General features: G+C 45.8%; 1 protein-coding gene across 8 annotated transcripts in view; it reads left to right on the top strand.

Moving 5' to 3' along the window:
• The window catches only part of ADCY1 (adenylate cyclase 1), a 165,165-nt gene that overhangs the window by 86,903 nt on the left and 63,028 nt on the right, over positions 1-15,234 (top strand). For all 8 annotated transcript variants that reach the window (XR_008383691.1, XR_008383693.1, XR_008383692.1 and 5 more), the window contains exons 5-6: positions 9,716-9,843; positions 14,483-14,641. Coding sequence is in view for 5 of the 8 variants with exons in the window: in XM_053609418.1 (XP_053465393.1) it covers positions 9,716-9,843; positions 14,483-14,641 (287 nt within the window). In the remaining 3 variants the exon portion in view is untranslated. The remainder of the gene's footprint in view (positions 1-9,715; positions 9,844-14,482; positions 14,642-15,234) is intronic.

Raw genomic sequence — 15,234 nt, 5'->3', positions numbered from 1 at the left:
ATATTTATCAATTTTATGGATTTTCTTAAAGAACTTTCTTTTGGTTTCATTGATTTCTCTATTTTTCTATTTTATTAATTTTCTTTTCACATCTTTATTACTGTGTTTCTTCTGTTTACTTTGGGTTAAATTTGCTTTTATTTTTACAGTTTCTTAAGCTGGAAGCTGAGACTATTAGTTTGAGATACTTTTTGTCTATTAACATAACATTTGATTTGATTCAGTTCCCCTGAAGCACTGGCTTAACAGCATCCCCAAATTTCTGATATGTTGTTCTTTTTTTTTGTTTGTTTGTTGAAACAGAGCCTCATAGTGTCACCCTTGGGAAAGTGCTGTGGCATCACAGCTCACAGCAATCTCAAACCCTTGAGCTCAATCGATTCTCGTGCCTCAGCCTCCCAAGCAGCTAAGACCACAGGTGCCCATGACAACGCCTGTTGTCATTGTTGGTTAGCTGGCCTGAGCCGGGTTCAAACCCGCCAACTTCAGTGTATGTGTCTGGTACCATAATCACTGTGCTATGGGTGCTGAGATGATAGGTTGTTCTTTTTTATTCAGTGTAAAATACTTTCTAATTTCCTTTTTGATTTCTTTTATATTCATGGGTTATTTTGAAATCTGATTTAGGGATTTTTCAAGGATATTTCTGTTTTGATTTCTCATTTAATTCTATTGTGGTCAGAGAATATATTTTTTATGATTTGAATCCTTTTAAATTTATGTCCTAGAGCAGTGTTTTTCAACCTTTCTTTTTTTTAATTTCTTTTTGAAGCTTTTGGCCAGGGCTGGGTTTGAACCCACCACCTCCGGCATATGGAGCCGGCGCCCTACCCCTTTGAGTCACAGGTGCCACCCAACCTTTCTTTTACCATAAAGCTCATTTGAACCTCTATTTAGACATTGTGGCACACTTAAATTATGTTGATTAAAAAAAGTTAAAAAGAAAAATGAAAATACTGTGTTTTGAATGTCTTTCAAAAATAATTTAATGATCTTTAAATTTTCATGGCACATCTAATATCCTGTCATAGCACACCAGCATGCCATGACATATCAGTTGAAAAATCAGTGTCCTAGAGTATGGTCTTTTTTGGTAAGTGGCCCATGTACGCTTGGAAATAATGTGTACTCTGATTTTGTAGAATTCTTCTGTTAGTAGGTGTTCTAAGTGTGTCAGTTGGTTGATAGAGTTATTCATGTCTTCTGTGCCTTTACTGATTTTCTGACCACTTGTTCTCTCAACTGTTGAGAGATTAAAATATCCAACACAATTGTACATTTCTTCTTTCATGTCCACCAGAGTTTGTTTCTTGTATTTTTTAAAGCTCTGTTATTAGATTCTTAAACAGTTGTTTATTATATCCTTTAGATGAATTTACTTTTGTTATTAAGAGGTGACCCTTTTTATCCTGGAAATACTTTTTGAGTGATAATCTCATTTTCCTGATATTAAGGTAGCCATTCCAACTTTCCTTCGATTATTGTTAAAAAATATACATGTCTCTTACTACCTGTAGGGGGTTGGTTCCAGGATACCTTATGGATCCCCCAAATCTGTGGATGTACAAGATCGTTATATAAAGTGGTTGTAGTATTTGCATATAACCTATGCAATTCTCTCACATACTTTATTCTTTATTTTTTTTGAGACAGGTGTCTCTTTGTTCCCCTGGTTAAAGTACAGTGATGTCATCATAGCTCACTGCAGCCTCAAATTCCCGAGGTCAAACAATCCTCCCGTGTTAGCCTTCTGAGTAGCTGGGACTACATGTTTGTACCACCACGCCCAGTTAGTTTTTCTATTTTTTATAGAGACAGGGTCTAGCAATTTTGCTCAGGTTAGTCTTGAATCCCTGAGCTCAACTGAGGCTCCTGCCTCAACCTCCAAAAGTGCTGGGAGTACAGGCATGAGCCACCACATCCAGCCCCAAATACTTGCAGTAATCTGTATATTATCTATAATACCTAATGCACTGTAAATACCATGTAAATAGTTGTTGTACTGTATTGTTTAGGAACAATGACAAGATAGTACATGTTTAGTACGAATGCAGTCATTATGGGCATATTTCATTTTTGAGCCGTGGTTAGTGAATCCACAGATGCAGAATCTGCAGATATGGAGGATGAATTATACATCTTTTCTATTCTTTTATTTTTAGTCTATTTGTGTATTTTTATTTAAAGTTTGCTTCTAATTGGGTTTTGCTTTTATTTTTTTATCCAATATGACAATCTCTGCTTGCAGTTGGGGTGTTTAGACTGTATACATTATTGATGTGGTTAGGTTTAAGTTTGTCTTCTTGCTGTTTACTTTTGGCTTATCCCATCTGTCGTTTGATTCTTTTTTTTCTTTTTTCATCTCTTTATGTATATTTGTTACATTTTGTGATTCCATTGTAACTGCATTTGTTGGCTTGTTAGGATAACTCTTTGTTTTGTTATTTTTGTGTTCTTATTAGGACATATAGTTGATATTTTAACTTAAAGCAATATACCATCACATGATTTATTGTGTACATTATAAGAAGTTTATAATGGCATACTTCCTTTGCTCCCTTCTGTGACTTGGTGAAATTACCATATATTTTATTCTTTCTTGTGTTATAAACTATTTCACATTTGTTTACAGTTCATAATCTTTTAAAGAAATTTAAATAATAAAAAAATCGTAGCTATTTATTCATATAGTAAGCATTTCCATTGCTCTTCATTCATTTATGTGGTCAATATTTCTATGTTTTCTTTTCTTTTTTTTTTTATTTTTTATTTTTTTTTGCGGTTTTTGGCCGGGGCTGGGTTTGAACCTGCCACCTCCAGCATATGGGGATGGTGCCCTACTCCTTTGAGCCACAGGCGCTACCCTATGTTTTATTTTCTACCTAAAGAATTTCCTTTAATATTTCTTGTAGCTGGTATGCTGATGATTGATTCTTTCAGTTTTTCTATTTCTGAAAAACTCTTGATTTTGCCTTAATTTTTCTTGAATTTGTTTTCACTAGGTATGGAATTCTAGGTTGACAGTTTTGTTTCGTTTTCCAAGTCTGCAGTTAATTCTGTCTTTTTCCTTTCTTTACTTTTAAGAATTTCTCTTCATCACTGGTTTTAAGAAACTTGATTCTGATGTGCTTTGCTATAGCTTTCTCTGTGTTCCCTCTGCTCGCAATACAATGTGATTTGCGTATCTATAGCTTATAGTTACATCAAATTTGGAAGACTAAAAAACACTGGGTCATCCTTTTCAAATAATTTTATGCCACTTCCTTCATGGACGTGGTATAAAGAGAATTTTATTCTCTTCCTTCATGGACACTAATTCCATGCATGTTAGGACTCCTGAGGTTATCCTGCAGCTCACTGATATCTTTCTAAAAAATGTTTGGCTTCTGTTTTTTTTTTTTTTTTTTTTTTTTTTAAATGTTTGGCTTCTTTTTCTTTCTATTTCATTTTGGATAGTATTGCATTTTCTTCTGCAGCATAGACACTGCCATTAATACTATCCAGTATAGTTTCCATCTCAGACATTACAGTGTTTATCTTTAGAAGTTCAGTTTGGATCTTTTTCCTTGTCGAGGTAATTACTAAGAGGTTCAAAGTTGGGATGACCCACTTTGCTTCTCATTCTTCTATATTACTTGTTTTTTTCCTTTGTGCACTGATAGTATTGTGTATTTTTTTTTGTAGAGACAGAGTCTCACTTTATGGCCCCGGGTAGAGTGCTGTGGTGTCACACAGCTCACAGCAACCTTCAACTCCTGGGCTTAAGTGATTCTCTTGCCTCAGCCTCCCGAGTAGCTGGGACTACAGGCGCCTGCCACAACACCCGGCTATTTTTTGGTTGCAGTTCAGCTGGGGCCAGGTTTGAACCCGCCACCCTCAGTATATGGGGCTGGTGCCTTACTGACGTATTGTGTATTTTTTTAAGTGTACGTTTTACTCCAGTAGGTACAAGTCCTTTGGTGAGGAGCATATGGGATGTGTGACTTCAGATGTACTCATCTTGTGTCTGAATCCCTGGTGTTAGAGATGCAGGTGGTCCCTTCAGAAATGCTTTCCTTGTCTCTGAGTCCCTGGCTTTGGAGATGCAGGTGGCCCTGTGAAGTACAGGCTTGGAAAATTACACACAGCTGCAGTCCAAAAACATCTTTTTTTTTAAAAAACGGAAGGTCCCTGCAGATAGTTAAACAAACACAGAGTGTGTTTGCTTTAGTTTCAATAGTAGCTGATGGATTATTTACCTCCTTAGACATGTTTGATGATCACGGAAGTGAGAAATATTTTTGACCTTTTCCCTATTTATCAGCTATCTGTTAGATTTGTGTTTGTATTAATATCCATGCATTTTTGGAAAATGGGTCACATCTCATTGAATTGATGGAGAAATACCTGTCCTAAGGTCTTATTCCACCTCCACCAGCGGAGGGACAGGGCCCTTCTCTGGATATCAGCTCTCTTAATGGGAACATGAACTGGCCGGACTGAGCACATACTTCGTTCAGCTGGTTTCAGAAAACTTCAGGGCAGCCTGGAGAGATAGAACAGACCTAGCTGGGCCTCTTATCATCTGGTCCACCTGGGGCTTGTCCTGATCCTGTTCCTCAGAGGGGCGAGAACACAGCTCCTTAGTTCTTGTCATAACTCCAGGAGCCCTTGGAGGGACCTTTCTGTTTTTCCCAATGACAGCATTTCACAGTGTTGTAAGTCCTCAGCCCCAGTGTGACTGTTGCCTGGCACGTGTCAGAGGACACCTTTGGATTTAAGATGGTGCAGGTGGGTGGATGGGTATAAGCAGGTGCATTGATGGAGATTGCTACAAGAGTAGGCGGAGCACTGTAGCAAGGTCAGAAAACCCCATAAAACATTTCCTCTCCCTGGACTGGGTTTAAGGCCACCCTGGATCTGAGTAATCCTGTAGGGTGTGCTGAGTCTGCAGTTGGCCTTTGAAGTCTGTGCTGTCCCCAATCGTGAACACACCAGGAGACTGTGATCCATGAGGACCTAACACAGGAGGTCTTGGAGCAAGAGCTTAATGAGTGTTGAAGTTAGGACTGCTGGCCTGCATCTACTTTGCTTTAAGGGAAAATAAGCCAACGCAGTGCTGAGTGTTGGGATCCGATGACGACACAGCCTTGGGCCCCCTGGTCTCAGATGTGAGACAAACGTGTGTCTTTGTGGTACGATATGGCCGTTGTGTTCAACCTTTAATTGCTGAAAGATGTCATTTTCCCCGGTTATTTTGTGTTTACTCTTGACATCTCCTGGAGGATTCATGGAAGCTGGCCCAGGACCCAGTGCTGTTTCTGTCAGGTTTCAGGCTCATGGAGGTGTGTTCACTTTCATCCTTCCTGTGCCGCCCCCCCCCCCCCCCCCAAATCCCAGCCTTTGTCGCCTTGTGGGGCCTTTCACAGGGCTCTAGTCACAGGCCGGGAATTACCAGGCCAGGCAGTCACAAGGACTGGACCATGTCATCCTTGCTTCTCATGCCTCAGTTTTCCTGTCTGTAAATGTGAGCGCATCAGAGGGTCTGCACCTTCCTTCCTGTTCTGGCACCCTGGTTCCCAAGCCCCTCCAAAACTGGCCATGCTGGAGGCCTTTCATTTGCAGAGCAGCCTAACTCCAATCCATATCCCAGTCACCTTCTACCTCACCTAATTTTTACATTCCCTCACTCTCCCTGGGGCCAGGCAACTACAGCCCATCCCTACAGCTCAGACCCTAGGGACACTATTCAAATTACCCGATTCTAAGCCTGACAGTCTGCTGAACCTGCCTCATCCTTTCCTTCCTCTGAAGCCACAATCAAGGCTGAAGGCCATGCTGGCCCCTCCCTCCTTCTGCCCACTGACAACCTGGGTGCTTCCAATGGGGTCCTGTTTGGCACAGAATGGAGCACCCCTTGGTCTGGGGAAATGAAATCTCAAGGATGCTTTTGAAGCAGCTGCCATAAAACCATTTCGGAAGAATGTTGATGGGAGACAAGTAACCAGCGGGACAACTACCAATCCACCATCAAACTCAAGCAGGCGGGAGTACAAGGCAGACAGTGCTGCAAAATGAATTTGCATCTAAATGTGGCTTCGACAGTTGTTAGTATGTGATCAGTCTTTATTACTCCCCACCTTTTGCCTCCCCCCAAATCCTAGACATCACCCCACATGATGTATAAATCCTTCAGCTCTGGCATCTGAGAATGTTTCAGTCAAGCATTATCATACTCAACCAAACTGATGACAGTGAAATCATTTCCCAGTCTGGGCTCAGTTACCCTTGTTTCAAAAATGTCTTTTTATCACAAGCTGGTTTGTTTCAATCAGGATACAAATGAGGTGGACTTATCTCTCTCTTGTCCTGTAGAATGTGAATTTATGGAGGGTACCACGTGATAACACAGAGACACCACTGCCATTGAAGGAAGCTTACCACTCACAGTCCCAAGACCAAGGGTTGCTCCCTTCTGTGCTGAGCAGGACCCCATTGGAAGCACCCAGGTTCTCAGTGGGCAGAAGGAGGGAGGGGACAGCATGGCCCTCAGCCTTGATTGTGGCTTCAGAGGAAGGAAAGGATGAGGCAGGTTCAGCACTGTCAGGCTTAGAATCAGGTAATTTGAATAGTGTCCCTAGGGTCTGGGCTTTAGGCGTGGGTTGTCTGGCCTGGGGAGAGTTGGGTGAGCTAGCAGGGGGTTGGGATATGGATTGGGGATGGGCTAGTTTGCAAGTGAAAGGCGAGGTGTTTATGGTCTCTAGGAATTAACTGGCCCTGGGATTTCCTTTTTAATTTTAACAGTGTCCTTCCCCTTTCGGTCCTTCATCCTCTGGGTGTTGAGTTATATGCTCCTCATTTCCTGTCAACTGGTGGATCTTCAGGAGAACTTGTCTGTTTTGGGGTCTGTTTGCTTTTTGAAAACCCTGCCCTGGATGGCAGCATACTTTCCATCGCCCTTCCCCAGCGGTGGGCGCCGGCTGCCTTTTCTTCTTGCCTGCTTGAGGTCACTAAAGTCCCATCAGTGTTGCTCCCAAATAGTTTTAAAGCAGCTGCTTCTAAACCATCCTTGAGATTTCATGTTTTGTTTGGGTTTAATTTCATTATTTCTTCTGCTCATGTCTTTTTTTTTTTTTTAAATGATATTTACATATCAGCTATTTGGTTATCCCTACAAATAAAAAATGCTGGACTGTTTCCATTTATTTGTCAGTTTTCAAAATAATGAATCAGTATCTCGTGTGAACTCACGGATTTAAAAAAAATTGATGTGTTTTGATCCATTGCCATTTTTTAATTTTTGGTGCTCACATTTCCCATTTTAGCAAATGGGAACCCATTTAGGTTGGCTCTTGTTTTCTTTTGGGTGAGGCCCATCACCTCTGGGCAGCATCTTCAGGCTCACAATTTTTCCAAAGCCCTCATTTCTTTTGGTGGGAAATGGTTTTTCAAGCCCATAATCTGGGTTGTGTTTGTTTCTGGGTCTTTTTAGGGCACAGAGATAGGAAGTTTTTTTTTTTATTTTAGTAGAAAAAGAAAAATTATAAGTTTATTTTGGTATTTCCAATCCACTTAACTTCACTCCACTCCTTTGATCTTGATATTTGTATCTTTTCCATGATGCTAAAAAATCATAATGACAGTAATATTGTCTGTTTCATCCTTCTATATATAGTAGATTCAAAATAACATTGTAAATATTATTAATATTATTATCAACAATAAGACTACTGAATGTCATTTAAGATCACTTTGTGGGTTTTTTTGGTTTGGGGTTAAACTACGCATCCTACCCAGCTATATAGTCAAATACACACTTTCTCGTCATAATTCTCCATGGGGTCGTGTAGCCGGAGTGGTGCTGGCTAAGATTATTTCATTTTGACTTTGGTCTTTTAGGCATCACTGTTCTTAATTCAGTTTTTCTTCTTAGGTGCATAAGATACTTGGGTGGTTCATTAGAGATCTGCTGACTGACCCCAGCCCTGCCCTACTGTGTCCTAGTGCTGTGCATTGCTGCCGTGGCTTTGACCTTCTGCTGATGCTTTTTGTTAACTTTTTGGTAGCAGGAGCAGTGCACATATGAAACTGACAGGGCCTCCTTCTGGTCCTTTCTGAGGCGCAGAGACTTCTCGGTGGAGTAGACTTGCTATCTCTGCTGATGGACAGCCATTTGCGGAGTTCTTATTAGTTCTTTGGCCCTTTCCGTACCTTTCCCTGTAGTAGGAAGCACTGTAAAAACAAAGACCTCTCTTTTTCATTTACGTTTTCATATATTCTGCGCTTCACAGAGTGGCTGGCATGTTCTGGAGCTCCATAAAAGGAATTGTGGGAGAATTAATTATGAAAGTTGGACTTGGAATTCTCCCTACCTTCAACTCTGTAGATGCAGCCTGGTAGCTGTCCACACGCTGCTGCGTAGAAATAGTTTTCTAAAATTTCCTATTTCTTTAGGAATAGGATAGCCAAACACTCAATCTTACAAAGTTAATAGGACTTGGCCAGTTTGGGTTTTGAATACAGTCACGTATGGGGAAAAACTGGATTAATTCAGGCTTTCCTCCCCACCTTCTCCTCTGCTAGGGAGGGGGTGCGTCCATATCCTGGGACTTACCTGCTTTCTCACAGGGGGGAGCAGAGTGGGGTCCCTGCATCGTCCTCTGGCCTTCCTGGACTGTGGTGTTTCATAGTTGTGCCTAGAGGAGCCTGGACAGTTAGAGGTCTGGAATCGGCAGCAGTTCTTCATGACGAGGGCGGGCACTGTGTCCATGTCACCCTTCACAGGTGTCCTTGAAAGCAGTGAGGGATGAATGCAGGAGCGGGCCGTGGAGTCCGCTGGGTGCCCTGGAGACGGAATTGAATACGCTTGCAGAAGTGGACCACGAGGCCTGCTTCTCCCTCACTGTCTTTGGTTTAGGAAAATGTTCTAAAATGTTATTTATGGTAACACACTAATGGATACTATTATTTTTAAATGCATTCCTACATTTAAAAGTTTCTTAACTGTTGGCAAGCATCATTAGGGATAAGCCATCCACATGTACATTTTTTTGTGAAGTCCTCAGTTATGTCAAGATGGGAAGGGGTCGTGAAAGGAAATGTTTTAGAACTGCTATTTTAATGGCTTTCCTTAAAAACAACAGTCACAGTAGAATCCCAGCCGATAGTTACAGATCCTGGTATTGTAGTGTCTTCCACTTAACTCTCTCCAGCTCTCTGTGACCTGACAGATGGGGGCTGCAGACTTGAGTGAGTGCCCATTCAGAGGGGTCCTGCCGTCTGCCTTCTGGGAGTGTGCCCTGCGGGTGGGGAGGCAGGACCCCCAGGGACATCCAGAGAGGCAACACCCACCCTTCCTGGGAGAAGCGGCTGTGGGGACATCTAGCACTTTTGAGAAGGCTGTCCAGGGGAGGTGCTATTTGATTCCGGGGTTTGGAGTAGACTCCCCATGGGGGCAGTGTTCTAGGTGCACTTTGAAGGATTGACCTGTAGAGGGCGAAAGAGGCCCTCAGTAAGGCGAGCAGGGTGGGAGGGGGACATCAGTGTGACCCTGGTCTCTGCCTTGGAGGCTGTGCTGATCACTTGAGCGTGGCCTGGGCAGGCACATGGCTGTGCTGGCACAGTGTGTCATATGGGTGCTCTCTGGTCACCAGCATCTAGAGAAGGTGAAGAAGGCAGCGGTGCCTGGGGACACCGTGGTGCTATATCTTACAGTGTACCTTGCTCTGTCCTGAAGGAGAACCACTGTCGCCGCATCAAGATCCTGGGGGACTGTTACTACTGTGTGTCAGGCCTCACCCAGCCCAAGACCGACCATGCCCACTGCTGTGTGGAGATGGGGCTGGACATGATTGACACCATCACGTAAGTGCCCTGTGGGGCCAGAGGTGGGGCCTGTGGCATCCATGGGCCAAGTGGTGAAGGCTGAGCCACCATCTGCCCCACGTGGGCTCCCCAAAGAGCCTGCTTTGTCCTGGGGGGAGGGTCTGTCCAAGACTGCAGACAAGGAAGGTGCTCTGGAAGGATGATTCCACAGTCCCCCTCCTTAACGTTTTGTGTGTGACTATTTCTTTGTCTACAGGAAACCCATGTCAGATGCGCATGAGTCATTCAGAAAAAGAAATTACCTTTGCAACTTAGTGGGATAAGACATTTCAGAAAGGATCGGCCCTAATCCAGCTAAATTCCATTTTAAAATGGAGTTTGTTTTCCCTGCAGGCAGGGAATGGAGCTCAGGTGTCTGAGTGGGGAGAGAGGGTTACGATAAGGCAGGATCATGCCCTTGTGTGGCCTGGCCTGCCTGTGTCTTGGTCCTTCATATCTTGTTGTCGTTCTTATCAGAGACTGGGGTGATGGCATAAATGGCATAAATGTCTTTGTCAAGTTAGACATTGGAGCTGGGAGGCTCAGCTGAAGTGTGAAGTATAGATCCAAGTTCGAACAAGTGTGGAGGGATGGGCACACTCCAGTGAGAGGCCTTAACAGGGACTGGTGTATTGTTTCCTATTCAGAGCAGAAAAGTAATAGCTCACAAACTGTGTAAGGGAGAGGTGATAAAGTTGTTGCCAGGTGACAGGATGCACATACTGCTATAAACAGGGTGCAGAGATGGGGCAAGGTCACTGGCTCCCTGCACTACATCACTGAGGGCTGGGCCACGCCCTATGGCTCCTGACACTGTGACCACATCAGGAAGGATCCTGCCAGCAACCTGGGGGGCGAGTCCAGTGCTGGTACCTGTATGTTGGGGACACATGGCTGTTCATCAGGGGTGCCATCCAGTCCAGATGGCTACTCCATCAAGGTGGCTGGTGTAGGGTGTAGTCTAAAATTGAGAGTAGAAAGTTCCTCCATGTAACTTCAATATGCAGCCGGATTTGGGAATCACTGCCCTAGAGAAAGCTGCCCGGCTGGTGGAGGTGCTGAGGAGAGGAGGGAAGGAAGGCTGGAGAAATACTGGCTTTGAGAGGCGCTGGACAGAGACCAGGAGTGTGTTCTTTTCTCTAAAAGGATGTCACATCATAGGTCACACTGTAACAAACATCATGTATATCAAACATCATGTATATCATCAATCTTATGTTACATCATGTCAACTCACATTATATATCATGTCATATATCATGTCACGTGACCTCAGGTGTTATGTCCCATCATATCTAATATGTTACACACCATATATTATATCACATATCATATCACATATATGACATTATATCAGGTATGTGTATATCATATATCCCATCATATCATCTCTGAGTGTATGTTTCATATGTCACATCTTGCTTTGTGTGACCGTGGGGTAAAGTGAGGTTCTATAGGTGGAAGCTATAAGGAGACAGATGTCAGTCCATTTATTTAGTGAATGTTTATGTTGCTACCAGCACAGACACAGGCAGAGTTGAGCGATGCCGGCTGACCTGGCTGACTGGCAGCTCATGGCGTTGAATCAGATGTCCTGGTGCTCCTGAAGGTCTGCGACCTGCCTGTACTGGCCTGGGGCCCCGTCAGCCCCAGGCCTCCCCATCTGGTGGCTGAGGCCCCTGTGGTCACCTGTACCCTGTCATGTTTCATTCCTATTTCTGTCTGGGAGCCAGACTTGCTGAAAAAATGCAAGGATGGGCATTTCTTCAGGGGAGGCCATGCCTGTGTACACAAAGCCCCTGAATCTTGTATATTCCAGGTCAAGAACCTCCATTTTTACAGATGGGGAAACTGAGGCCCAGGAGGGGACATGAGGAGCCCAAGTGGAGGTTATGAGTTTGAGTGTATGGGGATTGCTGTGCCTTTCTCACTGTGCCGGGTAGGGGTTGGGGGCTCCTGTGGACAGGTGTGTTGTAGTTGCTTCTGGAAATTCCTCCTGGGTGAGTTGGTTTTCCCTGCCATGTGCCCGGCTGTGGCTGTAGATCTTAGAATAATAGCTGGGGTGAGCGAGCTCAGTAGATGTTCCTGGAGCAAATGAACAAATGTGTACTTATCCATTCTTTCATCTTTGAGCTTCAGTGTAGGCATGGTTAGGGTGCAGCTTTATTTATTTATTGGTGCCATGGGGCTGACAGTGGCCCCTCTGCCATGGGGTGGCAGAGGGGCCACTCCCTCATGTCCTTCCTGCTGGGGGCCAGCACAGAGGGCTCAGGTCAGGGCTGCAGTTCGGGGGGTGAGTGTCAGACTTTCCCCTGGCATAAAACACACTTGAAGTAAATAAGTGAACCTGAGAGTACAAATAAGGAAAAAACAGGACAAATAACACCAAAAAGGGCCGTGGAAATCATAATCTTTGGAGATGAAGTGGAAGGTTCTGTTGGATTTAGGCAAAGCCAGCTTGGGCATCCCAGGAATCGTTGTCGTGAAAACGGTTCAGGATGCATAATTGATTTAGAAGGAGTTGTCCAGTTCACTGCAGATCTGAAGGCACCAGAATTGAGATATCTGAGGCAGAACCAACTGGGAAAGATTGAAGATGGACAGTACTGTTAGAAAGTGCCAGCTAGCAGATGTTGTGCAGTTGCATGGGTTTGGTTAGAGGCTGGCGAGGTGCTGCTTCCCTAGAGCAAGAAAGTTTGCAGTGGTGGGCTTGAGGGGATCTGGGGACAGAGGTGGACAGGGGTCCCAGAAGTCCATGACTGCAGAGGTATAAATGTTAAAAGTGCACAAAAACACCATTTGCAAGTATTCCTTATCTACAGTTTCCCATATTGATTTCCTTCTATAAATTTTGAAAAAAAAATTGGGGTCCACTGTTTTGTTTCAGTGCCTCTAACTGGAGATTAGCAACTGGCAGAAAAAAATTAGAATAAAAAAAGCACATTAATATGAATAAAACTAAGCATTGAAGATATGCCAATAATTTAACTTCCAAATAACTTTTTTCTGTGAGTCTGTGGCATGCACACTTCTCAGGTTGCTGAAGCTGGACACATACCAGGGTCTCCAACTCGGATGTACGTGATGCTAATAGGGTCTTGCTCAGAGGCCAGGCAGGCGGTGGTCTCAGACAAGCTCCCGGGGTCTCTGTGTGCTGTGGTTTTGGGAGACAGGCTCTTGTGCAGAAGACTGGGTCGTGTCAGCAGAGCTGCTTCTGTGTGGAAGACCAGCCTGGGAGCCGAGCAGGTGCTCCCTCTGCCTGGGCTGCGGCTCTAAGAAGAGGGCCAGGTGGGAATGGAGTGGGCAGTGTGCAAAGGAAGGTGAGAATGAAGGTCTGCCAGACAGTCTTCTCAGGGGGTGGGTTTAGCCCCTCCCTTGCACATACCATGTGATCACTGACAAATGCCATATACGGAGACCTCGGGAATGTGACTAGAAGCAGGACTGAGAGCACAGTGAGGTCTGAACTAGCTGTCTGTTGTCACCACCTGATGCTGACAGGGTGCGAGTATTGTCACGTTTGATGAGATAGAAGAAGCAAGAGGTTGGCCCACTCTCATAAGCAGTGGGGTGCACTGGAATAGAGATTAAATAATTTCAGAGATTGTCAGAGCTAACTTAGCTGGCCCAGGTTTACACAGGAGGAAACGGGGCTCAAATAGTCACTGGTGTGTCCAAAGTCAGCCAGGCTGGCCCCGAAGTTCTGTCTTCTCTCAGTGCCTGCTCTGTCTTCACTTCCCCTTCCTGGGGCCCCTCCCCTTCCTGGGGTCCCTCCCCTTCCTGGGGCCCCTCCCTTTCCTGGGGCCCCTCCCCTTCCTGGGGTCCCTCCCCTTCCTGGGGCCCCTCCCCTTCCTGGGGTCCCTCCCCTTCCTGGGGCCCCTCCCTTTCCTGGGGTCCCTCCCCTTCCTGAGGCCCCTCCCCTTCCTGGGGCCCCTCCCTTTCCTGGGGTCCCTCCCCTTCCTGAGGCCCCTCCCCTTCCTGGGGCCCCTCCCCATGCTCTGTCATCCCTACCCGGCTCCTTGCCTAAGCCCCTCATGTAACCAGCCTTACATCTGGACGAGGCTCTAATCCTTCACCCTGAGAATGGGGCAGGTGCACCGAGGCCACAGGCTGAGTCTGAGTCAAGAAGCAGATGGGGAACAGCATGGGTTTGGGCCGTGGATCTGTCCTCTCTTTCTGGTGGGTTGTCACCTTCCTGTGGTCAGCAGGCAGGTGTGGACACTTCTGATGGGACAGGGGCTACACAGAGCCTTTGTTACTCCAAACTTCCTTATACCACCCTCCAAGGACAGTGGTGACCAGACCCTTGTGGGATTTGGAGGTCCTAACTCATTTCCCCTTAGAACTGCCCTGCATGGAAAGGGGACTTAGGAGCTGGTGCAGGTGCTGTGTGATGTGGCCGAAAGTATCGCCAGGAGCCACCCTGCCTGCCTGGGGCCACTAGCTCACGGGTGGCACAGGAAGGTGCTGCCATCCACCAACTGGGCCAGGAGCCCTCCCACACGGGCAGCAGGCAGTGGGCAGCGGGAATAAGCCTAGCTCCCTGGTGCTCACAGACTAGCAGTGCAGACTTTGGTCTAAGCCTGATGGCTGGGGTGCCATATGGGCCCCGCCCCCAGCTTCTGTGCCCGTATTGCAGGTCCGTGGCTGAGGCCACTGAAGTGGACTTGAACATGCGTGTGGGTCTGCACACGGGCAGGGTCCTCTGTGGCGTCCTGGGCCTGCGCAAATGGCAATATGATGTGTGGTCCAACGATGTGACCTTGGCCAATGTGATGGAAGCTGCGGGCCTACCGGGGTAAGTCAGGGATGGGGCTGAGGGTGGAGGTACATGGTGACTGTGTGCTCTTGGCCTGAGTCCTCAGTCCAGACCCAGGTGCCTAGGATTCCAATTTAACTCTCAGCACCAGGACCCCAGAGGAGCCTGCTTGTCCCAGCTGTACCTGCCAGTGCGTCCCTGTGGTGGGGGTCCTGCCCTGCCCTGCTGCGGTCCTGAGCTGGGCATTTTGCCTCTCTGAGCCTGGTGTGCATCTGCAGAAAGCCAGCACGGGACGAGAAGCCCAGATGCAGGTGCACGTGAGGCCCTTGCCAGGGGCACGATGCCATCCTCATGGCTTATTATCACTTCTCTGTTTTGCTTCTTGGCTTCCTTTTCTCAAATGTGCAAAGTACTGTGACTTTAGAGCCCTCTGCCCCCAGTTCTGCTCCCCAATGGTGAGGGCTCAGATCTAGAGCTCGCAGATGTCTGGGTCACAGACAATTAGGTCTTGGAGCTCACTTAGAAGTGCCAAGGGCTGTCAGTGGCCACACACTGTGGCAACCTCGGCTGTATCGTCATGGACAATTTCCAGCACATACCTCTGCTGACCTAAAGTCTTGTGAATCCTGTGA

Source organism: Nycticebus coucang, chromosome 11, assembly GCF_027406575.1.
Source record: "Nycticebus coucang isolate mNycCou1 chromosome 11, mNycCou1.pri, whole genome shotgun sequence".
In the NCBI taxonomy this organism is placed as follows: domain Eukaryota; kingdom Metazoa; phylum Chordata; class Mammalia; order Primates; family Lorisidae; genus Nycticebus; species Nycticebus coucang.
Note: the sequence above shows the minus strand (reverse complement) of the source record. Positions and strands in the feature narration are given on the sequence as shown.